The 24,759-nt window shown below is 44.1% G+C and overlaps 1 protein-coding gene across 1 annotated transcript; it reads left to right on the top strand.

The window, feature by feature from the left end:
• Positions 1 to 8,658: 8,658 nt before the first annotated feature.
• FAM241A (family with sequence similarity 241 member A) lies at positions 8,659 to 23,705 on the top strand. Its single transcript, XM_072336512.1, has 2 exons — positions 8,659 to 8,878; positions 19,126 to 23,705. Exons 1-2 carry the CDS (start codon positions 8,783 to 8,785, stop codon positions 19,369 to 19,371), a joined length of 342 nt encoding a protein of 113 aa, XP_072192613.1. The 5' UTR covers positions 8,659 to 8,782; the 3' UTR covers positions 19,372 to 23,705.
• The last annotated feature ends 1,054 nt before the right edge of the window (positions 23,706 to 24,759 follow it).

Genomic DNA, 24,759 nt, shown 5'->3' on the forward strand with positions numbered 1-24,759 from the left:
CAGACATAACTAAACAATTGCAAAGAACCATGAAAACCATAGTTAAAGTTCAGGGCAGCTTTTTAGCATGCAACATCATAATCTTATACTGTGATCTGCAGGAGTGCTCCTCTGTAAAATGCTAATTTTTTCAGCTGAGAGCAAGATAAGACAATCAGATAGGGAAAATAGTGAATTCTAATTGGAAAGCTAAGGACTGTAAAACTTGATAACAGTTTCAAAGTAAAAGAAGGAAGCTGCAGAGAAACTGAATTGAGCAAGTAATGTGAATTTAAACAGGGTTTAGTTTAATTTCACAGCACTTCCCTTTCCAGATGTAAAGATCAGGAGCTTTATTAGATAATGTATTTGGGAACATTTCAACATTGCCATTTCTTAAAATTTCTGACATTTTCTCCTTTTAAAAATAATACTAAAATAAAGGATTTTTTGCTTTAGACAATCAAGTTTTGCTGCTTTGAAACAACAAAAGTTTTCCTTATTTTGCACCTCAGTCATACAACAGTAACTGAACTCACAGGGAATTTCTGCAGTCATTGCTGAGGTTCCATTTGTAGCCTTGCAGTCACAGTAGCACTTTCCAAATAAACAGTTGCAGTGTAAAATGGACTGCAATATCACATTAGGCTTGTGTCACATCTATGGCTTCTAGTGCTAATTCTCCACTTAATCACAGACCTAACATTTCCTTCAAGCCTCAAAATGCTGTGTTCTTGCCAAATGCTCCTCCAATTCCTATTCCTCTAGCCACAGTGAGGCTGAGCAGCACATTTCTTTCTGGCAGCAGGCTCCAGGTCACATAGGATTGTATTTAGAAGGGCAGGCTACAGAAGGAAAAGCTATACAGTGTTAAATGTGCCCAAGGTCGTCATACAGTTTAAACAAAATGTTGACTTAACACTCAGGACATGGGTTTGACAGCTTGCCTCCTTCTTGACTAGATGTCTTAACTGAATGAGCTTCCATCTCTTAAAATTAACTGCCCAAATTCATTAATTGTTTAAACTGAACGACACATTGGGTCAGCAAGGCCAGTCTGAAGGGATGGTCTCCATGAGAGTTGACTGGAATCAGGAGTCTTATTCTGAATGTTTCAAGGTAGCTGACCGGAGTGGAAAATAACATATTAAAAAATAAAATAAAATAAAATAAAATAAAATAAAATAAAATAAAATAAAATAAAATAAAATAAAATAAAATAAAAATTAAAAAAAGAAGTTACTTTACTCCAATACTATTATGTTTGGATACATTTTAGAATCAAAACCTACGTAGTTTTAGTCATCAACAAGGGAGGAATAAGGACATCAAAAAGAAAATGAAACTTAGCTGTTAGAAAAGCTTTTCAATACATTCCTATTCCATTGATTTCTCTCTTGGAATTCTTCATTTTCTTTCATCTTGGTCTCCTCTTTCTATTCTTTAATAAGCAAAGCTGACATGCAGTGCTGGAGCAGTCATACAGTTCTTTGGCAGCAATAAATTTGCTCCATTCTGTCTGAAAGTCTCCCCTGAATATGAAGTACAAAAAAATCTGAAAAGGCAAAAAATCCTGGGGTACTTTACAAGCTAGAAGGGTCCCACTCATTTATCACAGACTTCATCAACTACCCATAATCAGAAGACAGAGAAGTTATCTGGGAATTGTAACATTTTCACTGCACAAACTCTAGTAGAGCCAAAACATGATCTCTGAGTTGCTTTGCTGTGGTTTAACCTGGCAAACTAGCTGACAACCACACAGTGGTTCATTCACATATATATATGAATGTATGTAACAAGTGATGCACAAGAAATTGCTCAGTACCCCCTGACTGATGCCTAGCTAGCATGCTCGAACAGTGGAAAAAAGAGAGAGTTGAACTCCCACCCCCTCCAAAATTCCTGCACGATGACTTATGGTATGGAATATCCCTTTGGCCAGTTTAAGTCAGCTGTCCCAATTCTTTTCCTTCCCAGCTCCCTGGGCCCTTTGCTGAGAACAGCCTTGGCTCTGTACAGCATTTCTGCTCTTAACCAGTAGTAGTATGTGAGTCCATAGGAAACTTCTACAGTAGTTCCTCAACACTGATGTAAAAGAAAAAAGAAAGTGGAAAGGAAAAAAAAAAAAAAAAAATAGGCATTTCAAAGCAGAATTAATGCAGTATTCTCCATATCAGAATAGATCATATTTAGGCCAATTTGCTTAGGAGATGAGGAACAGAAGGCTTGACAGCCGTTAACAACTCAATTATTTGGTATTTGCTTGTTGGTGGTTTTTTGTTGGGGGGGTTCCTTCATATTTCCAAGTGCTTCCTTTCCTGCTGACTGTGTTTGTCTTTTGTTGCCCCAAGGAGAAATTGCAGTAGCAATAGTTACTTCTTTGCATTTCTTTAATTAAATTCTGGAAAGCGACAGATGCTTACATTTGCAATCTCCATAACCCTTAGTAAAGCACAAAGGAGTTAATCATACAGTAGGAGTTAGTTTACTTTGAATCCAGGCTGGAGCAGTGTTAATTTTGTCTTGCCATTTAGATGAAATGTAGTTTGCCATCAGAATCTCTGCAGCATTGTTCTGCATAGTAGAAAATTCTGAAATCTTAGTTCTCTGCAGATGAAATCATTAAAGACTTGATCTGTAATAATGTCTGCTGGTATACTGAAGTTACACCACATAGATATAGAAATACCACATAGAAATACACCATATAGCTAAGGCTTAAAGAAACAGGAGAACTGCAAAGGCTGATGCTTTGTATTACTTCTAACCAGACTCAAAGGTTATTTATGTGCCCAAATATATGAATATGCGTTCCTGGGAATGTTAACAGACATCTCAGGACACTTTCAAAAACCACAACGTGAGTTTATCTGCATCCTGAGTTGCCTAAACACGCAGTGACTACAGCTTTCTGATGGTAGTGCAGTGTTAACCAAAGCAAATGTTAGGCAGCTGTTGGGGCGTATACACAAACGCTGACTGAACTCTTTACCTTTCATAAAAGAAATTTGATTCCAATAGTCAGTAGTGCAGCTGGGATGCAGATCACTTCTGGGGTCCATCCTCAGGCTGACAAGATGAGCTTTATCTTTTTGCACCCTACATGTGATTCCTCTGGGAAGGACATGTGGGTGCACAGAGCCAGCTTTGAACCGGGTCCCACTCAAGGAACCTAGGCACACACTGAATAGAAATCCCAGACAGATGGACGTATCCTGCTCAGGTCCCATGGGATAATTACCTGATATTCTCAGGGATTTGGTCATCGATGAGCTGCAGACCAAGAACTTCATTTAAATGAATGATTTAGCCTGTAATTTTTTAAAATCAAATATATTTGAGGAAATCTTGCTATGCTTGGGGACAAATATCAAAGAAGAGAGGTAAAATTCATCAGATAAATTACCCATTATGAATTATTCACAACATTTTTCTGTAAATTTTAAATTGGTGCAAGATAAAGATCCTAATTTATTACTCCTTTCCCTGAAGCACAAGAGTATGTGAGAGCTTCAAATAACAAGGCTTTGTTAAAACAGGATTTTCTTAAGTTTAAAGCATATCGCTTAGGCCTTCATTAACAACTCACTTGGATGAACTTTACCTGATTTGTAGTTGTGTTCACTACAGAAAGTGAAGTTGGAGTCATGTAAACTGAAGTCTTCAGCAAGCATAGATAGCCCTGGCTCATCAGGCTTGAGTCTCATGCACACACACACACACACACACAGAGCTTTCTCACAGGCCGCTATTGTCAGAAAACAAAACGCTGTGGGCAGGAGGGAAAAAAAAAGGCCCAGCCAAGCTAAAAAAAAAACAGAACACGAATTGTGTGTTTTTCTGCTTGGTCCTTCTCCTAATGTCTGTTGATCTGATCACCCAGGGTGCCAGGAAGCATCCTCAATTAAGTACATTCATTCAGGACATTCCAATTCATTTTTATTTTTTTTTCCTGACTACCTCATGCTTATATAAATGCATTGCTATTTGCTTGAGACTATCTGGTTACCACAGTTGATTTTGCTTGCCTACATGCTAGAGATTTCTGTCCGAAACTGAGACAATCATCCCCACTTTTATCAGAAAGACCTTTCCTGCTGCCTGCCATATACCTGGTATCCCCTTTGTTCTTTCTGCAGTTGTTATATAGACTCATAAACACCAAACATCATACTTCATTTGCCCACATGAGATTTAACACGTGCCCACACAGCCTTTATAGCACCCTAGCATTCTGGCCTGTCCTTGCTTGCATTAGGACTAATGATCACATGATAGAAATCTTAGGTCTTAGTTTTAGTCTAACAAATTTTACATTACAGACCCATAGTTAGAATCATTGAGTGGTTTGAATTGGAAGAGACCTCTTAAGGCCATCTAGTCCAGCTTCCCTGCAATGAACAGGGACACTTAGAGCTTCAGCAGGTTGCTCAGAGCAACCTTTGTTGAAATGCCCATAGCTTAGCCACCCCTGCCCTCAAAATAATGATAACATTTCACGTAAACCCAGAGAGATTCTCAGTGGATGAGGGGAAGTGCAATTTAAAGCTGAGGATGAGCTCACAGATGTATATTATGAAGCACTCAGCACCAGTTCCCATCCCCCTGCTCTCATGTGAAACACCTCATGCCATTTGTTCCTGTGCCTACGGCTCAAAGCACTGTCCTGGTTTAGATTCACGAAAACTGCCCATGGGACAAGGCTAGAAATGATCACATGCCTTTTGTAATACTTAAATGACAAATTTCTACCCAAAGAAGAACCTTCTCCATAGCAAGAAGAGCTGGGAGGGCAATGGGCCACCACAGAAAGGGCAGGAAGGCCCTGTGGAACCAGTACGTCTTATATGTGGGTTTCTGCTGTAGAGGTGAAGCATCATTTCAGTTAACTGTTGGGCTTATCTTACCTAACAGATAAACTGGGGGAACAATTTTATTGCTTTTGAACACGGAAAAAAGGACTGTAAAAAGAAAAGACTTGTATGACTTGTGGAGAGCTGCTAGAAGCATGAGATCTCAGCGTGACACCAAATAGCAAACTGGACTCATGCACCCAGTGTCCTGGAGTAAACAAATGAATAAATACACTACTACACTGACTGTTTACAAAGTATTTGGGGCCTGCTTGGTGCTTATTTTATGGAAAAGTCAATGCTTAGAGAGGGCTGGTTGCAAGAAAAAAGATCAAATCACTCTTTTCAACTCGTAGCCAAGAAGAAAGGTCATAAATTAAAAATGAGCAAAGTGAGTGAAGTAAGCAAAATAAAGGTTAGCTATTTGAGGGCAAAGCTGCACTGGGACCATGCTGTAGCTCTACCAGGTTTTCAAACCAGGACCTAAATATTGCTTTCTTCAGTAGGATTAGTGGAGGTGTATATGGTTGGCAAAAGCATGCTGTGTAGAAACTCAGGTTGGTCATCAAGGATGATAAATGAACCTAACCTAATAGAATGAAATAAAAGGGGGAGAATTTAGATTTGATACCAAGAGAAAAGGCTTTTGTCAGATTTTTATGCTGAGAAATGGCAGAACGCACTTGGGACATAACAATAATCAGACTGCTGAATGAAGTTGCAAAGGTACGGCAGAAAACCACCTCTGATGCCTGGGAATGTTTCAGGTGACCTTTTGTGATAGATCTTCCCCATTAATGTTTTGTTTCTCCTTTCTGATCCCCCATATATGAGTTCACATATATTTTGCTTTGGCCCTTTAATGAGATTACATGATATATATCAACTGTTGGAGAATAGGGATTGCTAATGGGAGCTGATCTTCAATGTCCTTTTGTCATTATACGCGGAAGAAAAAGGAACCAAATTAATGGTTTCATTTCATTTTCATTCAGTATACTCTAATATATTTTCATGTTTTGAATTCCAATTTCTCCCAGTTCACATTGTAGCCTGTATTGGAAAAGACATCTCTTGTGTTTCTTAATATGCTTTAAGGATCTAGGGAAATTACACAATTTAGCAGCTTTACTTCAGAAATCCATCTAAGAGCTGCAGTGACCACCATAAGCTGCATGGTCATACTGGACAAATTGTTTGAGAGTTTAGAGAATTTACTTATATTAACATCTGGAATATAAAGTAGATAAAACCCATCAGAGAGTTGGAAATGTTTCATTTATCAGTAAATCCATTAAACTCTACGAAACTACATTGACCCCTTCCCAGTTATGACAAAAGTTTCCATTACCAAAGGTTTAAAGAACCACTGCTTTTTTCCAAGCCTTTTAATATTTAGATGAACTCTGGAGTTTCAAAAGATTCAGAATTAAACCCTGCTATCAGCAATCTGACTGAATCTCATATTGAAGTCAGTTCAGTCCTTTAGTTGCATATAAAACAAAACAATAAGAGGTGGTGTTTTTGTTGTTTTTTTCCTGAGTCCTTAACTACATACTTATAGCAGGAAGTCAGCCAAGCTGATAAGAAATGGCAGGTTGCAAGCAGGTACAAACTTGGCTCATCCCCTGTCCCAGTCCTTTCTGAGTCCCCTCTTGGGGGTTGTTTAGTGTCAACATGGCCTCAAAAGGCCGACCTGGGTCTAGAGCAGATGCAGGATATGCCACTTGCAAAGCTGTTCAATCAGTTAGCACACGAGGCACGATTTTAGGTCGGTTATAGGTGTCTGTGTTAATCCACAGTGCCAACACATCAAAAATTGTTGACCTGTTGGGACCAGCAAGGTGTCTCACATTTCTGTGTTACACAGCTATGCCCTTTTCAGTCTATAGCCCTGATGTTGGTTGCATCACATCATCAAACCACCGACCCAGGCTTCATAGAAGCATAGAATGGCTTTGGTTAGAAAGGATCTCAAGGATCATCAAACTCCAAACCCCCTGCCACATGCAGGGCCACCAACCTCCATATCTAATACTAGACCAGAGCTTCATCTTGGCTTTTGTGTTCCAGAGATGGAGTGGGGTGGGAAGGCCCTGAGGGCCGAGCAGCTGAGATACCGCAGAGCAGTGAGCTCACCACCCCAACCCCAGCAGCCTGCAGGGGAGATGGACAAGGGTGCATGATAAAAGGGATTTGTGCCAGGTCTCCCAGCCCCTAGGCAACTAAACCAGTGTAAGCACTCTGTTCTGTCCACATGTGATCTCCTGGCAGTATGCTTTCCTCAGTGCCTTTGATCCCATGGCTGAAATACTGCTCCTGCTGTCAGCGTGGCACCTGGCCTCTGGATGTCTTTGAACCCTGGAAGCCAGGAAAATGCTCTTAAGAAGTCCCAGGTACCTACTATGGCTGCAGCTAGAAAGCACAAACCTAACTAGAGCTGTTACTACCACTGTGGTCCAGAAAAGTGTTTCAGAAAGGCTGGTTTACTTGGCCTGGTGTGCTCGGCCTAGGTCTGAGCAAAGCTGCAGCACTCAGTCTTCATCCTATTGAACTTTACATTTCTCCAGAAATCCCATTAATTACAGATTTTGTCAGGAGATTCCGACTCTCCCTAGTGACCTGCAACTGAGTTGGTCAAAAGGATCCCTCTTCGCCCCTTTGGAGATGTTTTGTTTTTGTATTACATGCAAAATAATGGGATATTCTGCAGAATCTACCCTTCAACTTGCATGTCTGTAACTTCTTTGGGCCCACTGGCACAGGCTGCCCAGGGAAGTGGTGGAGACACCATCCCTGGAGGTGTTCAAGAATGGTGTAGATGTAGCACCGAGAGACATGGTTAGTGGGCATGGTGGGGATGGGTTGGCATTGGATGCGATGAACTTTGTGGTCTAAGTGATTCTATTGACCTTACGTGGCTTTTTGCTCACCAGTAAAATCACTCCAGAATTTATTCTGGCATTTTCTGAGACGGACAGTGGGAGAAGTGGGACAGTGGGAGAAGGCACCATCGGCTGGGAGTCAGTGGGCTTGGAGGCTGTGAAACATCACTCGGTGATCTGTGGTGGCCCTGTCTGCAGGAGGAGCCCAAGGGGCAAAGGTAATGGCACCGGCACCACTCCGTGCCTGCTGGCCGGCCCGTCCAGCCCAGGACCTGCCAGTCGGTCGGTCTACATGTTGGGCCCACGCTTTGAGGAGACCGTGCTCGCTGTGAGGCTGAAGGTGTGACGGCTCCACGACTGACGGGGTGCTTCTCTGCGGTGGTTTTCGCTTTGCTGCAGCTACTGCTGTTCGATAACGGCAGGAAAAGCAAAACGTGGGTGGAGCGCAGACAAACGGCAGCGGGGTCCGCACCCATCCCACAGAAGTCGGGCCAAATTCGTACAAACGCTCCTCTTCCACCGAACCCAGCTGTCACGCAACCCCTCAGGTAACGGCCCGTGGGAACGGAGCCCGGCCCTTCAGCCGCGGGGCTGGGCCGCCACCAGAAGCACCCACAGGTGCTCGGGCGCTGCAGGGACACGGCGCGCCGCGCACGCCGCCGCCTCCCCTCGCCCCGCTCCGGGCTCCGGGAGCGGGCTGGAACCAACGTTCCGGTAGCGCCCGGCACTTCTAGGGCGTGCTCGGGGCTCTCAGCGCAAGGTCCGCGCTCGGGTTTCGTGCTTGCGGCAGCGCGGAGCGCCGATCCGAGGCGAGACCACAACCCAGCGCTTCCTCCCTCACAGCCGCGGGGCCGCGACTCGGCCCTGCCCGAGCGGCCGCCGCGGGGCCCCGCGCCGAGCCCCGCCCCGCCGCGAGGAGGAGCCGCCGCCGGCCGGGAGCGTGCGGCTCCGCTCGGCGCTGCGGGAGGAAGCGGCGCTCCCTCCTCCTCCTCCTCCTTCCCCTTCGTCGCCGCCACCCCGGCGGGGCTCCCGCCAGCGGCCGCCCCCGCCGCCCGAGGAGCCATGGGCTCGGCGGCCGAGCTGCTGCCGCCACCCGGGGACCGCGAGCGGGAGGCGGGGGCGGCGCCCGTCCGGCACCGGCGGAGCCCCGAGGAGCAGGTCTGTGCCGCGGGACGGGGGCGGCTGGGGAGAGCGGGAGGGAAGGGCCGGGCCGGGGCTGTCCCGAGCGGAGGGAGCGCGTTGCGGGGCGGAGTGCCGCTCAGTTAGCGATCGGTCTGCGAGGCGGCTCCGCGTTGTGTAAGCCATGAAAACCAGTTCTCTGGAGTTCCCGCAGCCGTACCCGCGGTTCTCTCGGCGCGCCGTGCCGGCTTTGCTTTCGGTTAACGCGCTGTCGGGAAGCTGACCCGCAGCCAAACGGCCGTGCGGGGAGGGCGGGGCCCTCGGGACCGGCTTGCCCCCCTGGACACCGCGCGGCACAGCGGGGCCGCCCCGCGTCCCGTACTGGCAGGGGCCGGCCCGGGAACGCGCTGGGCGCTGTCGCCGTCCCTGGTAACTGGGCGCCCCGCAGGAGCGTGCCGCTGGTTCGCTGCCTTGTTGTACGGAATTTATTGTAACTAAGGGAGAAATGGATCGGTTCGATTCTGAGCTCGCCTCGCCTCTCCTCGGTACTCGTGTTGGCTGCCTGCCGGCAGCGGGCCGTTCCCTTCGAGCGCGGGCAGAGCCGCGTGCTCTCCCCGTTGTGGTTGCGGAGCGGCTCTCCGCGGAGGTACGCGTGGCTGCCTGGCTGCAGCACGGGCTGTCCGCAGCTCGGACGGCGCCACCGTGCCCGGTGCTCCTTCATGGACCCCTTGGTGAGAGATATGTTTAATCCTGAAGTGTAGTGATCCACTGTGAATCTCTCGAGGAAGGGAACGAGAGAGAAATGGACTGTGGCTGAGATCCTCACAGGGGTGAGCGGAGCTGCCAGAGCACGTCCCAAAGTAACGTTCACACCGTTTCATTGAATTTGTTAATTATTTCTGTGGAAAATTCATATAAAAGACGTTATGCTTTTGCTGAACCAGAAGGCTGGGAACGGCTGAACGCAGCACCCAAAGCACCTGTGTGACCTCACAGCCAGCAGCGTTGTGCTTCTGAAAGACACACGGCTTAGTGACTGCATAAGGCTGTGTGTCTGTCTCCAAGCCCTCCACCGGGGAAATGGAACAAGCAGGTCACATACCCAGTGCGGGAGTGGGCTGGCTGCAGCTCCTTGCAACGTGGTGCGGTCAGGATGTAAGTGATATATACACCCTTTTACTATCTTTTTTTAGATTAAGAATAACCTTTAAGGGGTCTATTTACAAAACGCCAAACCCTGTAGGTTTGATGCTGCATTGAATATGTTGGCAGTAAGGTCAGCATGGAGCTGTGTAATGAAGTCCGTGAGAGGTACATTTCTGGAAGAACAGAAGGATGTATTACTAAATGTAGAGCATGGCCTGTGGAATTCATTATTGCACTAGGCTATAAAATTACCTGCCTCGGTGATTAGATTTAGAGCTGAACAGGATGGTGATGTGATTAATATTCTCTGTAGGTTTGCTTGCAAAGATGAGGATGATTACCTGTATGGTAGTCTTTGAAGCACTGAAGAACTGGGGTCATGCTCTTCCATTTTATTACCACTGCAGGTGTAATTACCTTATAAGGCTTACTGGGTTAAAGCACAAAGTAAGAGTAAACAGGTGAAGTATGTGCAAGTGTGTTATAATGAAAGATGAGGCACAAGTCCTGTGTTAGAGGGTACAGTGGTGTCAGCCAGGAGGTGAGCAGGCCTCATAGTGCCCATGGGAAGGTAAAGAAGCTGTGGGAGATGCGATGCACAGGCTCACACTGTATCTAGGTGCTGCAAACAGTTGTGAAAGGGGCTTCCAAAAAGTCCTACTGTGCAGGTAAAGCACGAGAGTTATGTTTTAAGAGCAGAAGGAATGGGAGTATATTGCTTGTGTAGGCTTTAATGGCTTTACTCTCTTGTAATCAAAGTGTAAGGCAATGGCAGAATTCCAGGCAGGTTTTCCACCTCAGGCTGGTTGGGGATAAACAGAATCCAAAGTGTTGTTAGCTGAACTAAGACCATCACTCCCTCCTAGAAGATGTGTAAATGTGGAGTTAATATGCAGTATGTCTGTTCAGAAATAGATAAATTAGCTTAGACAGTCACCTTATTAACCTGAGTTTCTAACCTTTTTGAATGTTTTGTTGTAATTTTGAATAACATTTTATCTCTATAAGTGGAGTGTTTTATCTTTTAATAGATGGATTAAGATCTAGAGGGACTATTCAGCGGCCTTTCAGTACTTGAAGCTTCCAAGAAGGAAAGAAAGCAACGTTTTACACAGTCTGATAGTGATAGAACAAGGGAGAATGACTTTAACTAAAAGAGAAGAGATTGAGGTTAGATGTTAGGAAGAAAATTTTCAGTCAGAGGGTGGTGAGGTGCTGGCACTGTTTCCCAGGGAGGCTGTGGGTGCCCCATCCCTGGGGGTGTCCAGGACCAGGTGCAGCCTGACCTGATGGGGGACAACCAACCAGCACACGGCAGGGGGTTGGAACTGGGTTATCCATTTGAGGTTTAGTAGGAAGTACATTGCAACCTAAGCTATTCTGTCACTCCATTATAAATGGTTTTGGGTGTTTCCCATTGAGAATTATTTTGAGGGAAGTAGAGATGTCTTAGCTGGAGGTTTTCAAATCCTGATTTTTTTGACTATGTTTCCAACATGCTGTATCATTTCTCCAGCATGGAAAAAGTGAGCAGAAACAAAATTAATGGATGCTTTCAATGGCTTCATGGTCTCTTATGTACATGCTGTGTTGTTCATGGGCTGTATAATTTTAGTCACAAGTCAGTAGAGGCCAAGAATGTTTTAAACAGACTAGTATGCACAGAAATTGTGGCGCCTGAGGCTAGAAACTTATTTCTACTTTATTCTGTGCTGAGTTAATCTGAAAATTGTAGGCTTCTCCTGCTTGTTGCTGTTAGGATTTGTTTCTGAACTGAAAAGAGCAATAACTGGCTGGATGGTGTAATCCAGGCTTTGTTCTGGATCTGCTAACACCTTAATTGTACTCTAAAGGTTCCTAACTGTGTGGTAGTGTCTTATAATGACTTTCTGAAAAGCATCATCACAGAATCATAGAATGGCTTGGGTTGGAAGGGACCGCAAGGATCATCACATTCCAACCCCCCACCACAGTGAGTTTTCTGAGAGTTGACAGTGTTTTGAGAAAAAACAAAACAAGTACAACCTTCAGACATACCTGTAGTGCCTACAAGAGTTAGCATAGTATGCCCTGCTTCCATAATATGAAGATCCTCCTTGCTCAAAGACAAAAGTGCCCGGAGATAGAAGTGTTGCAGAAGTTTATCCTCCCAAAGAGGAAGGATTATCCATTGCTGCTCTGCAGCAAGTCAAAGGGTTAACACCATGCTGAATGTACCGTGGCTTGTACCTTTTTTCTGGCTCCAGCTGGCCATTTTTAGTGGGGAAACATATCCCGTGGAAATAAGTGTTGAGGTTGTAAGGAAAAGAATGATTGGAAATGACTTTTGGTCTGATCTCTGGGTGAGATTATAGCACAGTGGGGATCAAGGTACAGGAACAGCAGCAGATTCATTCTCTGTGTCTTAATATAGGCCTATTTTTTGATTCCCATTTCCTTCTGTGCTGGGACTTCAATATGGTTTATCAGCTAAAAGCTGTATTGCTCTTGGAGTTTTATCTGCTCTGCACATGCAGAAGTTCATCGCCTTGAAAAGCCTTTTCATCTCCCTGACACGCAGCTGCTCCTGGTGGATAGAAGTTTGTAGCGGCAACTGTTGATCCTAAACTTGAGTTGCCATGAAAGCTGAATAAAGCCAGTACATTGCCATTGACTTTCTTATGTTGCTACTTGTTTCTATAGCAACATCTCGGTTCTGTTTTATAAACAGTGTTGTCTAAATTCTTGCTGTGAAATAAACACTAACTCAGTCTTTGTTTTGCAAGTTTTCACTGTTAGTCTTAGTTTAAGAACACCACTTTTATTGATAGCTATTGTAAAGTAGTTTGGATAAAAGTAGTAAAGTATTGTGTAGTCATTTTATTCCATGCTTTTTGAGTTTGCTATTTACTTTCTTTTATTCTTTGGTTCTCTCCAGAGGAAAAAAAAAGTGAACTTTTTACCACCTTTTCATCTGGAAGAGATGCATGACTTTCTTTTCCTCCTTTTCTAACCAATCAATCCTTTAATATTTTAATATCAGATTAAAGTTAGCCTAGTGAAATGAGCCTGGTTGATGTTCTGCAGGCACTTTAAATAAGTTTGTTTGCTTAATAGCGTGTTGGCTGAGTGTCAACATCTTTTTACCACTTAGTCACAAGGCCAAATGCTAGACTTCGGGTTTCATGCTAACAAATGATTCAAATGAATACCTTTCTCTTCCTGCTACAGTAGAAGAGGAAGAAAATCAGATTTCCAGTGAACCTATTTGCAATTCTTGAGCAAAGTTAAAGTCTGTCCGTGGCTATACAGTGGGCAATCAGCTGTCTGAATACAAACAATATTGGGTATGTTGTCCCTCCGTGATCTCTGTTACATGCAGGCATGAGCAATGGTTGTACCAAACAGAAGCTGGTCTCTTGTTTTGGAGGGGAAGGGAGCTTGTGGTTTCTGTTGGCACGGTTTCTGTCACCTGCCTGCTCTCTTTTCTTATTCTTTCAATTGAGCTCAAAGCGTTTTCAGTTGTAGTTTGCATCCTCTAAAGGAGATGACTTTGTGAGGCTGCCTTCTGGACATCAGCACTGAGCTTTCAAAAATACTGGAGTATATTTCTCATTAAGCACCCATATTGCTAAAGTCAAGTCTTAGTGGCTTTTTGACATTGAAGTACACGTGAGCTTTGGCTATCAGATACGCCACCTGTTCCATGGAGTAAAAATAACCATGAGTGAAGTAAAGTAGATAGTGAGCATTTAAATACTGAAGAAGTATAGAATCATTAAGGCTGGAAAGGACCTCTAAGATCATCTAGTCCAACCATCAACATGTCCCCATCATGCGTGTAGGTGATATCATTGTGTTTCTTGGTTACAAATGTTTTAACGTTTGATTTTAAAGTTGTTAATCACATTTGTTATTAAACTCAAAAGGAGGTTCTTTTGTAAAGACAACAAAAACAATCTTAAATTTGCAATTGCTTTTATAACAGCAAATGTCACCAATTATCACCTGAAGCACGTTAGAAACAATTTGAAGACACTGTTTCTTCTGTGGTTAGGTGAACCTTATGGATTCCTTTTTCTCTCTCCTTCTTCCCCACCAGCCCAGCAGCCTTTTTGTAACTGTAAAATCACCAGCTTCTTCTGGTGGGTGTAAAATCACCCGCAGCATATGGAGAGTGGTTGATTTCCCAGACCATCAGACTTGTTTCGCTTTCGTTGCTGGAGATTGTTTGTTCAACGCTCTTTGAAGCAGCAAAGAGGAGCTGTTAGGTTGTGCTAAAGTTGCAGGGGTGAGAAATGTTGCGGCCACCTTGGAGCTATTCAGCTTATAGTTCTCCATCTAGCTCACTCCTGTCTTTTTCCAGGTGGCCGCATCTCACTTGTTGCATTAGCCTCGTGGCAGGGGACAGGCTATGAAGGCCTCCAGGAGGTTGGCAAGAGACACCAGCATGAGTCACTGCTGTCAGACCATTTTTGTCCCCCCCCAGGACAAGCCTGGAGGGCCCCAATTGGTCCAGCAGATGGGAGCCTGGGGAGCATGCAGAGTGGTGCTGGTTTAGATCTGATATTATCTGTGTGTGGGCAGTAAGTCCACCATGTCTACTGCATGCGGGATGCTATGTGTGGGCAGCTTCTTCATCACCTGCTGGAGAAAGTGCCATAACTGCAGCCCGGCTGCATGCATAGGAGAAGCTCCAGGCCCATCCCAGCAGGGCAATGTAAGGACATGTGGGTGCTGTACAAAGGCAGCCCTGGTGCTGTCCTTCAGCAAGCCAGTGGTGCTGACTGCAGAAAAGGAGAAATGCTAGCTCTGTAATTCAACGCTCTCCTGGATTAACAGCAGGAGAACTGTGAAGTCACATTGGCAGTGTAAGTGACCCCTTCAGATCTGTGTCCTCCACAGGCACAGGAAGCTGTTCTATACAGGCAGCAAATTGTCTGTGGTAGGAACTGAATGCTCTCAGCAGTTGGAGGGAAACAGACCTTGGGCAGGATGGAACCACTTAGGTGGTTCAGGTGGGGATCGGCCTTAAACAGTTGTGAGAAGCTCAGCACTACCTTCATCCTTCTCGCCTAAGGAATAGTATTTGAAGCATTTCTGAGGTGTTTTTTAGGAGAAGGGGTTGTTTTCTGTGGGGATCTCTGCTTTCTCTATATGGCCAAAGCAGTCTTGGTCTAAAGGAGATAAGCTCGAAAAGCTACTGCTGTCAGGGCAGAGTGAGCAGCCTCTGCACATCCTGTGGGAAACACGGGCTCTATGCAAACTGAGGTAGCTGTGGGTTTGAGTGAATGTGATTGAATTTTACCAAAAGCAAAAGTAGTTGTCAAAATACATGTAATTTTGCGTGTTGCGGCGACAACAGACATAACTGGTGAAGCCACAGCCAGATGTTCATTGGATTCAGAGGGCTGAGCTGACTTCACCTTTTCTGTTGTTTTAAAGCTTGCCCAGAGAAACACTGACATGCAAGGGAGGATTTTCTCAGAAGCACTTTAAGTGGATGTGGGAACTTGTGCTCAGTGTCTGCTCTTCAGAGACTTTAACCCAGGGAAAAAAGTGCATTTGCTGGCATCTGCCTCAGGAAGAGATGTGGCAGGTTATCCTTATAGCATCTAACCTACAGCCACGTGGCCTTAGCAGCTGGGTTCTTCTGGTCACCTTTTTCAGAGTTTGGATCTTCAGGTTCAGGCTTTCTGCCAGCAAACCACAGGGCACAACCAGCAACAGCTTTGCAGATGGAAATACCTCTTTTTGAGTAGCTGTGGGGGGGGAAGGAGGATGTTGGGCACCAAACATCTGAAAAGACAACTGGAAACGGAGCACTTGGACATCTAGAGTGGGTGTGCGCAGGATGCGGCCCACATGCATGCAGCGAGGAGCGTGACAGGGCACGGGCACTTCCCCTTTGGTTCCTCATGAGAACTCTTGTGTTTAGCTGCAAATAATTAAAAGTCAAAAATAGAAACCAAACACCACATGTTTAAAAAGGAGAAAGTGTAAAACATTATGCTATTAATTTGAACGTGCTAAAGGAGTATTACTTGAAGAAGAGAAAGGCAATGAAGTCATATACAGTAGCTTTGCATTTGTGTAAAGAATTTCACTAGCGAAATTTGCTTAAGTGGGTGGATGGTCCCACTACATGTAAAATGAAACCACATTTCTATGTTTTGCTGTTGTGGCAGCATCTTTCTAGCTGCAGGCTGATTCTGTACAAAAAAGCAGCCCAATGGAAGTTAAGAGTCAGCTGGGAGTTGTGCGTTTGCTGAAGGCAGCAAACTTGTATAAATGCTTCTGGTAAAGTGCTCTTGGAAGAAAAGGAGGAGCTGTTTGGTTCTGAGGACGTGCTGAGGGCTGCTGGCATGCCTGTGTGGCTCTGTGCAGTTTTACTATCTCACTGGAAGTTAATAAGAGAACTCTGAACTGCCATGTTAACACTTATTCAATACTTGTTATCTCTCTGGAGTAATGTGATGTTACCGGTGCTTGCCCTGCTGGTTCTGCTTTAGTCCCACCTCTGAAGAAACCTGCTTTGTCCAGAGTGTGAAATGATTATGCGGTAGGGAAAAAAAAACTGGTCGGTCTGTGATTTACAGGCCATCATCTGTTTCCAGTTGCACTTGTTTTGGCAGAGTTGCCTGGAGCAAGGCATACTCAGCCTGAATCAGCTGCAGTAGACTATGAAGTTTTGCAAACTCCCATTATCTTCCTGAAGGCTTTTGTAAGCTGTCTGAAGCATTAGGAAAATGGACTTCACACTCATTTTGTAACTAAGTGTGTGCTTTTTAGTCTCCTTTGCTAGAAGCAAGCTTTGTGTAATGGCTGTAGGAATTCATGACTCCACCCTTGTCTGAGAACAAGAGGGTGAGCTGAAAAAATAGAAAACAAAAAGCAACATTGCCTCTGTACGCTGCTTTAACAGGCTGTACACACATTGTTGGTGTCAGCTTATCCAGTCAGTATGACTAGGCCAGGGAAGTCCCAGATCACCTCCTAGCAAAAGTGAGAGATGCTCTCAGTGTGCGGTTCTTAGTACAACAGCCAGCCAGCTGACAGGGTGCTGATGTAAGTGTGCCCACTGGTGTCCTCCCCAGTCCTGTGCTCAGCTCATCCTGTGCTAAGGCTTCTGGCATGTTGAAGAGTGCTGTTCATAGCCCCGAGGCGCAGATGGGATTTGTTGCTGCCTTGTTTTTCCCCTCCTGGTTGCACTGGCTGCTAGCTTGAAGCCTGAGCTACTCCTCAAGCAAATGTCACAGATCTGCAGCTCAGCAGTGGTCCCACTGAGAGCTGCTCTCTGATCCCTCTGCCATCCCATAGGCTTGTGCTCCCTATGGCATCTGAATGCAGGAAGCAAATGTATTTTTCCTTCCCAGCACATCCTTTCTGTTTTCCCTAATTGCTGCAATCAATATACCACTTAGGCTAATCATTTCATGTTTCTGCTCCATCTCCACGCAATCTTTGGGGGAAGAGGAGTGAGAGTTCCCATAATAACACTTGGCTCTCAGCGCAGCAAGCATCCTGCCATCCAGAGTCTGCTTTGTGAGCCTGGGCTTGCCTCTTCTTTTCTTGACAAAGCTGATCTTGAGACACTGGAATTAAAGAGAAATTAATGGTTACTTGGATGATGAGTACAATTAAAGGCAAAATGATGAAAGCTGGAGTTTTCGTAGCCACTGAGGGGGAGGAAAATGACCTGTGCTTGAAAAGCAGGTTGAAGAGGGAAGAGGTGGGTGGCTGTCAGCACATGGTGTAAAACACTGGATTTCTCAGGGGGTAGACTCTTCTGTAGAACCACACAGAAACTGAATACAATACTCATTACAGTTTAGGCTTCCTGTATTCTTCCTGTTCTGGGATTCAATGCTGAAACTTAAACCAAAATCTTTATGAATATGCAAGTAAAAAATTGTCCAAGCACACAAAGCTGAGGGACTGTGTGCTGATTTTTTTTGTTTGTTTGGGGCTTTTTATTTTTCAGCATTGCGTGTGGTGATTTGCCCGACCTCCATTCAGACAGAGGGTTACATATTGTGGCTTTCAGTTTGGCTTATAACAAAATGTTAGCTTCCTTTTGTCTTCAGTCAGTGACTTTCTGCAGGAATGGGACTTCATCTATTAGTTGCTGTCTATCAGAGAGCCCAGTGCTGCTGTGGGGTAGGGTTTCTGTTTCTTGCCGAGTTTGTCCCTGGTTACATGGCACATGTAACCAGGGACGCAGGGTGGCTTTCCTCCCTGAAGACATAATTGAAGTTGCACGTTTGCTTTGGATCCAGGAATTGACTAATTGCACATGAGGTTTACAGACAATTTGTTGGACTTATTGATCAGCTGACTGAAATATTGATGAGTAGCTGCTCTTTGTGTTTTCATTGCTGCCTAATGGAAAGATTAGCAAACCCGTGCCTTGAAAATGTGCTCAACTTGTTGTACCCAAACATGAGGCAATAAGGTTTTGTGCAATGGATCTCTGGACATTGGGGAACTAGAGATGGGATTTCAAGCTCTAATCTGGTTAAAATATACATGTTGAATCAATATCTTTGGTGCGTATTTTTTGCAGTGGTACTTAACCGTTTTATCTTCATCTAAAGATGTTCTCCTGCCTTGATATGAATTAGCCCCGTGATTTTTGGAAACCCTGCAGAACTTCCTACCCCACTTCATCTTTGTACCGCCACTTTGTGTCCATATTCCCATGCTTTCCTTGAATTGTTTTCCATGCCAGCATCAGGATGGATGTTTGCCCTCTTCCGTGTCTAATTCAGTGTCCTTCTGTTGGAGATGATGGTAGCTCTGCAGTTGAAATTCAGTGCAAAGTCTTTAACAGTTCATGCTTACTAGTTCTGAACTGTTCCTGTGGTTCTGAAGGTTCTGTGGGAGGGCTGTGTGTGGTACAGATACGTCCTAGAAAGGAGACTGGCATGCTTTTGTTGTGTTACTTCAGGTGTTCTGAGCATGGATCAGTGAGCGTCATCCTTAACATTGTACCTACCTCACAAGCTGTATCTCACTTTCAGTTTCTTGATATAAGGAGTAGCTTTCTTGCGTGTATATCTTATAGATTAAAATGTAATCAGGTGAGACTTGTTCACATGGATCGTACTAATAAGAACTGATAATACAATGTATTTTTTATTTTTGCCTTCTGTCCGCAGGTCCAGCAAGAACAAAGAAACCACAGCACAGAGCCTGTAATAGACGATTATAAAAAGATGGGGACTCTCTTCGGCGGACTGAACAAAAGTCTTATCAGAATAGGCTTCACAAGGATGTACTTTGGAGAACGGATAGTAGAACCTGTAATCATCATATTCTTCTGGGTTATGCTCTGGTTTGTCGGCTTACAGGCTCTCGGACTGGTTGCTATCCTGTGCCTTGTCATTATTTATGTACAACAGTAAGATTTTATAGATGCCCACTGTTGGATTCTGTATTTTAACTCTGTCAATCCACTGTCTCAGTGGATATGGATGTTTAAGTAAATGGGTGGCATATCAAAAGTTGCAGTGCTTCGAATTGTTTTGTGCTGAACTTTGGAGATTCGGTGTGAGAGGGACTAAAATTATGAATTTTAAGCAGAGTTGGTAGTCATGCTGTGTCTTGACAGGGCACTCACATTAAAAAATGATAGATACTCATCACATAACTGCGTCCAAAGTAATGTACCCTTTTCTACACTCCTGGGGCCTTAGTCCCCCTATTGGCTTTTTATTTCTCCTACCCTCCCAATTCCTGCAGTGTTCTTGTTTTGCATAGTGAAAATTTCTCGTCTGGTTTGAAAAGGACGCTTGATTTGAGTGCCCTGTTTCATTGTTGGGGGACTGTGTGCTGTTTGTTCTCTGAATCTGCATAATTTCCTAGTTTACTGCCAAAAAGCTAGATTGACGTGAGGAAGGTTTGCTAAGAAACCTCCAGTGCTAAATGCTCTGAAGCGGAGACAGCTTTGTCACGTAAAAGCACCTGTGCCTAGTACAGTTTATGGCAAGCTTTCCTCCAGGAAGTAAGGAATCCAGAAAACTGCTTGTATGCTAATGCTGGTGGCTTCACTCAAGACTTCAGCTGCTGTTTAGGGCTAGGGAGGAATACAATCCCAAATGGACTAATGTAGCTCTGCTTTGGTTTTGGAAATGTACTTAGCTCCTGCTGCTCTATTTTTTTCCTTGCTCTTCCCCACATCCCTCCTCCTAAAGATAAATATTTGGCTAACTCATGGGCTTTGTAAGTAGTTATAACTGCGGTCTTGGGAATTTGCCAATCCAGACAGTGCTGCTAGAATACTGTCTGCTTCCTCTGGGCTCTTGCATGGAGTGTCTGAACAACCAGATTGATAATAGACAGAAGCTGTTAACGCCTTCCTCATCTGCTGCACTGCAGGCCAAGCACGAACTAGGAACTTGCATACATAAGCAAATCAGTCTTGTTTCCTCCTGTGAGACAAGAATGTAGTGAAATCAGGTGGCCATTTTACTTAGTAGCCTTAACTGACTTATTTCCAAAATAGGCAGCAAAATGCCTATCTGTAATTGGATGTCATGGGCAATGCAACAGGACTGAAGAAGTGGTGCAAGATAATCTCTAGCTCCTTAGGAGCCACACCAAGGCCGTACTGAATATTTCAGAGTTGGATGTGCTCATTTAAAGGAGAATAGTAAAATGAGATGGAATCTTTACTAAATAGGCTACCAATCTATTCTTTGCTGTATATTGCTTTTAGTAATGAATTTGACTACAAATTTGACCTCACCTCTGTCAGAATAGAACTCTGCGTTTATTTACAGATGTAACATAACATGAAAAATTTACAGAAAAACTATTTAAGCTTTTGCAATGATTCTTTTTTTTTTTTTTCCTAAACAATTTTATATTAGCGGCGATCAACAACAGATAGTTTGTAGTTGAAAACACTGAGTCTTATCCAAAGACCTTTGAAGTTAAGTGTAATCCTTTTGTGGTTCCTGTGTCACAACTGGATTTGCAGAGCAGATTTTATGCCAACGCCATGGATCGTGTTGCTTGCTGGGCTATATTTCCACAGCCCTTGACCCCAGTCCTCACAGACTTTTATATTAGAGAACTGATGGCTCTTTAGTGCAGTGAACAGGAAGGCTTAGCTCAGGCATCTCTAACCAGGGAGCCACATGCATACTGTGGCCCATCCCCTGCCACTATGCCAGAAAAATCCCAGCTTTTCTAATGAGAAGTTCCGCTGTGAGGAGCCCCTGTCCAAATGTTCAGATGACCTTCGCTGTGAGTGGATCTGGGAGGCTCTGGTGAACCAGTGGGACGGCGTGGATGTGGGACAGAGGCCCAGGGTGTGTCTGAATGGCGACCTGTGTTGGCTGGCAGCTGGTTAAATAGTCACGCTGGTAGCAGGGAAGTGTTTTGCAACAGGAGGTGTTCCTGCATACAGGGCTTTGTTGCTCGCAGCTGGAACTCCAAAAGCAAACAGCAAACACATGCTGGTGGCAGGAAGCTCTTCACTCAAGTGCCTACGGTAAACTTTGTCTTTTGTTTCAATCCCTTGGAAAGCAGAGCACCTGTTTATACTGTTGCGTATTTATATAGCTATACTGGTAGGTTGGAGTGTATTCTTTTCCTCCTTAAGGGCTGTATTACAAAAGCATTCTGTCATTTAAAAACAAGAGCCTTCCTTTCTTCCTGTGATCAAACTATTGTTCAGAGAAACTCATCCAGTTCCTTTTGTCTTGTGGGGAAAAGTGTCGGTGTGATATCCTCATTGCAGTAGTACTTGTGTGAAGACTGTATTGTGACCCAGCATGTAGGGTTTTCTTGACACAGTGATTTTGGTCTGTGCAGGGAACTGGGAACAATGAATCGAGGGTGTGACTGACAAGCTAAGGGAGCTGTTTATATGCATGCAACCTTTTATTATGTGTATAACTATGACTGTTTCATTCATGAAGTCATTTAAGTTTTTCTTTTGAAGTTCATGTCTCTATACTTGTAATGTATGGATAAGTGGCTTTTGGACTAAGGTTGTGTACTGTGAATGTTTGGTATTGTTTCTCTTAAGGATGACTACTTACATCTTGTCCTTCACAGATGTTTTAAAGTATTTTAAAACCCAAAAGAATACATCTCTTAGTGGAGTTGACTGAAAGCAAAGGAGGGAAAAACGGTCCTGTCTGCAAAATAACCCCTCACTTTCACTCTTGCAGTTTCATACATTCCATTGCATATAGGAATTTGCATAGTTGTTCGTTTGGCTTTTGTGTTATTTTTATGATTGCCAAGTAATCTCCATGCTGTTTGTGGGAAAGGAAAGAGGACATAAGGAATAAAGGACTGAGATATAATCAGATCCAGAGAATGGAAAATGGAACACTCTGAAGCAGTGCTTAAATGGAGGTATGTCCAACCCATGTCCAGTATATGGCCAGGCCCAGCCTGTCCTGTGGCTGTCCCTGCCCTGCCGTCATGGCAGTGGCTCTGCCTGGCTGAGCAGCCTGGGCATGCACCCATCACTCAGCAGCAGCCAAACATTGCTGTGTGATTGGCGCTGTCTGGGCTGAAACCAGGCAGGGGGAGGGCACAGTGCAGTGCCGACTCAAGTGATGGCAAATGAGTTTATGCATTGCAGTACACTGGCTAAACGCAGTCCTGTGAACAGTGAAAAATACATGGCTGTGCTTTCTGTTGTGATAAAGGAATCTTAGGTATAGCACTGCAATCAGAGACTCCACTCAAAAACCTGATTGTGTCTCTTTACCAGACTTACGTAAGCTTGAGAAAAATACCCCTCACTTGACAATCACACCTTATTCTTGTCATCACATTTGGCGGTACATACATCTGTGAACAACTTTTCAAGAACAAAGAGCAGGAAGAGTAAAATTTCATCAAAAACCCATGACAAACACCCTGGGAGCTCACCAAGAATTGCAGCCACTGCCATCAAACCATCAAAGCCCCTCACTTTATGATTTTGTTGCCTTCTTTTTTGTGTTTTAATAAACAAAAATATTTTTAAGTTTAGTTACAAGTATTAACTCATATATTTTATATGCAGCCCAAGGTAACTCTTCTTCACTCAGTACAGTCCAGGCAAGCCAAAAGGTTGTATGTATGTATTTAAAGTGTTAAAATAAACCTAAGTGTGAATTTGTGCCGAGAAGAGGGGGAAATGGGTAAACAGTCCTTGCATTGTGCTCTTCCTTCCATCCAATTTTAGTTCCAAGGCATCAGGAACGCCAGGCGTTCCCAGTATACCTCTAGTTAAAAAGCAAAAGGTTAATATAATTCAAGAAAAGGACAACAACAAAAATAGACTATTTTGCTTTTGTCTATATAGTTAAAATGGATGGTGCTGTTTATATTGGTGTATATATGATTATTAGACCTGAAGGCGGCACCTTGATGCATCTGTGTGTAGGACCTTGTGAAGGAAAGATGTCCCCTGAGACTGCAGTAAGCAACCTAATGTAATTCCTGTTGGTCAGTGTGACATCTCAAAAGCTTTTACATAACCTCTGTTTTTTAAAGGATGGACTTGTTGGTACTGTTTCACACCTGATGCCTGAATGTCAAACTACTGTGTACAGAGAAGAAACGCTACACAGCAGAGTGTTGGAGAACCCTGTTTGCACTGAAAAATCATTGCATTGAAACTGTCTGTTTTAAAAAGTAAAAAAAATCACGTTTCTTAACATCTCTGTATTAAGTGAATCCTGTGGAAAGCACTTTGTTATTCTTTGTAATAAAAAGTATTGTCATCAGTGAGAACTGAAGTCTTTGTGGTGCTTTGTTCAGGGCTCGCACTTGTCGGATTTCATGGCGGGCCCAAATGAAATAGGACAGCATTCAAATTGCCCCTGAAATCAGCTGTTGAAGAAACAAGTGCAGTAACTGTAGCACGTCTTAATGGCTGAGTGTACAGAATGTTGCAGAGAATTGCGGAAGGGGGGGAAACACCTGTTAACAAATAATGGCAACATTGTGCTTTAAGTACTTATCCCTTCATCTCTCTGTTTTGAACCCAGAGCAGCCTCTGGGGGAACCAGATGTGGTCTGTGGTGTGAAAAAGTGACGGTTGCTGTGCCACAAGGAGGTCTGGGACTTTCCGTTTAAGTATTCACAGAACATCTTAGGGGCCAAGACATCCCCGAACAAATCCACTTCTATTTGTTTATACTTTTCCTGCAGCTCAGCAGAATGTTCCTTTTGCCAGGTCCATCAGGTGCGTATGTTTGTGTTGCACGAGATGCACAATGAATTAAGAACTGTGGGTTTTCTAAAAGGAAAGAAGTGGTGGTTATGCACAAACTAAGCAAAACTGAATACTTGAATAAATTCAGGCTTTCAGACTTTGATTTCCAGCAAAGTTTCTTGGTCAGCCCCTTTTACTGGATGTCTGCAATTTGAAGAATGCCTATCTTTGGCTCTAGCTACTGAATATGCTGTCTGCTTACATTCTGCAGAAGTGGCAGAAGGGGGGTTTCAATATTCTGTTTGATTCTTTTCATCCTGGGCCTTAGTCTAGTTTTTAGGAGCCTATTTCTCAGCCTTTCCACCCTTCCAGAACTGACACCTTCATCCTCTTTTTACTTTTCTTTCTTCACTCTGCAGTAGGGCCATTGATAAGAACAGCTGTATGCCAAAGGTCTGGGCTTTTTCCAACCACTCAGTCTCCTTAATAGTCACCCAGTCATTTTGTTTTCAGTTGGACATCTTGTTTTACTGGGCATCTGCTTAATCTTCTCTCGTGTCATTAGTGATAAGACCAGAGGGAATGGTTTCAAGCTACAGCAGGGGAGATTCAAGCTGGACAT

This window comes from Excalfactoria chinensis, chromosome 4 (genome assembly GCF_039878825.1).
Source record: "Excalfactoria chinensis isolate bCotChi1 chromosome 4, bCotChi1.hap2, whole genome shotgun sequence".
In the NCBI taxonomy this organism is placed as follows: Eukaryota; Metazoa; Chordata; class Aves; order Galliformes; family Phasianidae; genus Excalfactoria; species Excalfactoria chinensis.

What these genes read in the sequence shown, in the direction of transcription:
- FAM241A (XM_072336512.1), top strand. Translation starts at nt 8,783, where the DNA reads ATGGGCTCGGCGGCCGAGCTGCTGCCGCCACCCGGGGACCGCGAGCGG. An exon ending in GGCGGAGCCCCGAGGAGCAG is followed by an intron (nt 8,879 to 19,125) that starts GTCTGTGCCGCG and finishes TTCTGTCCGCAG; the next exon opens with GTCCAGCAAGAACAAAGAAA.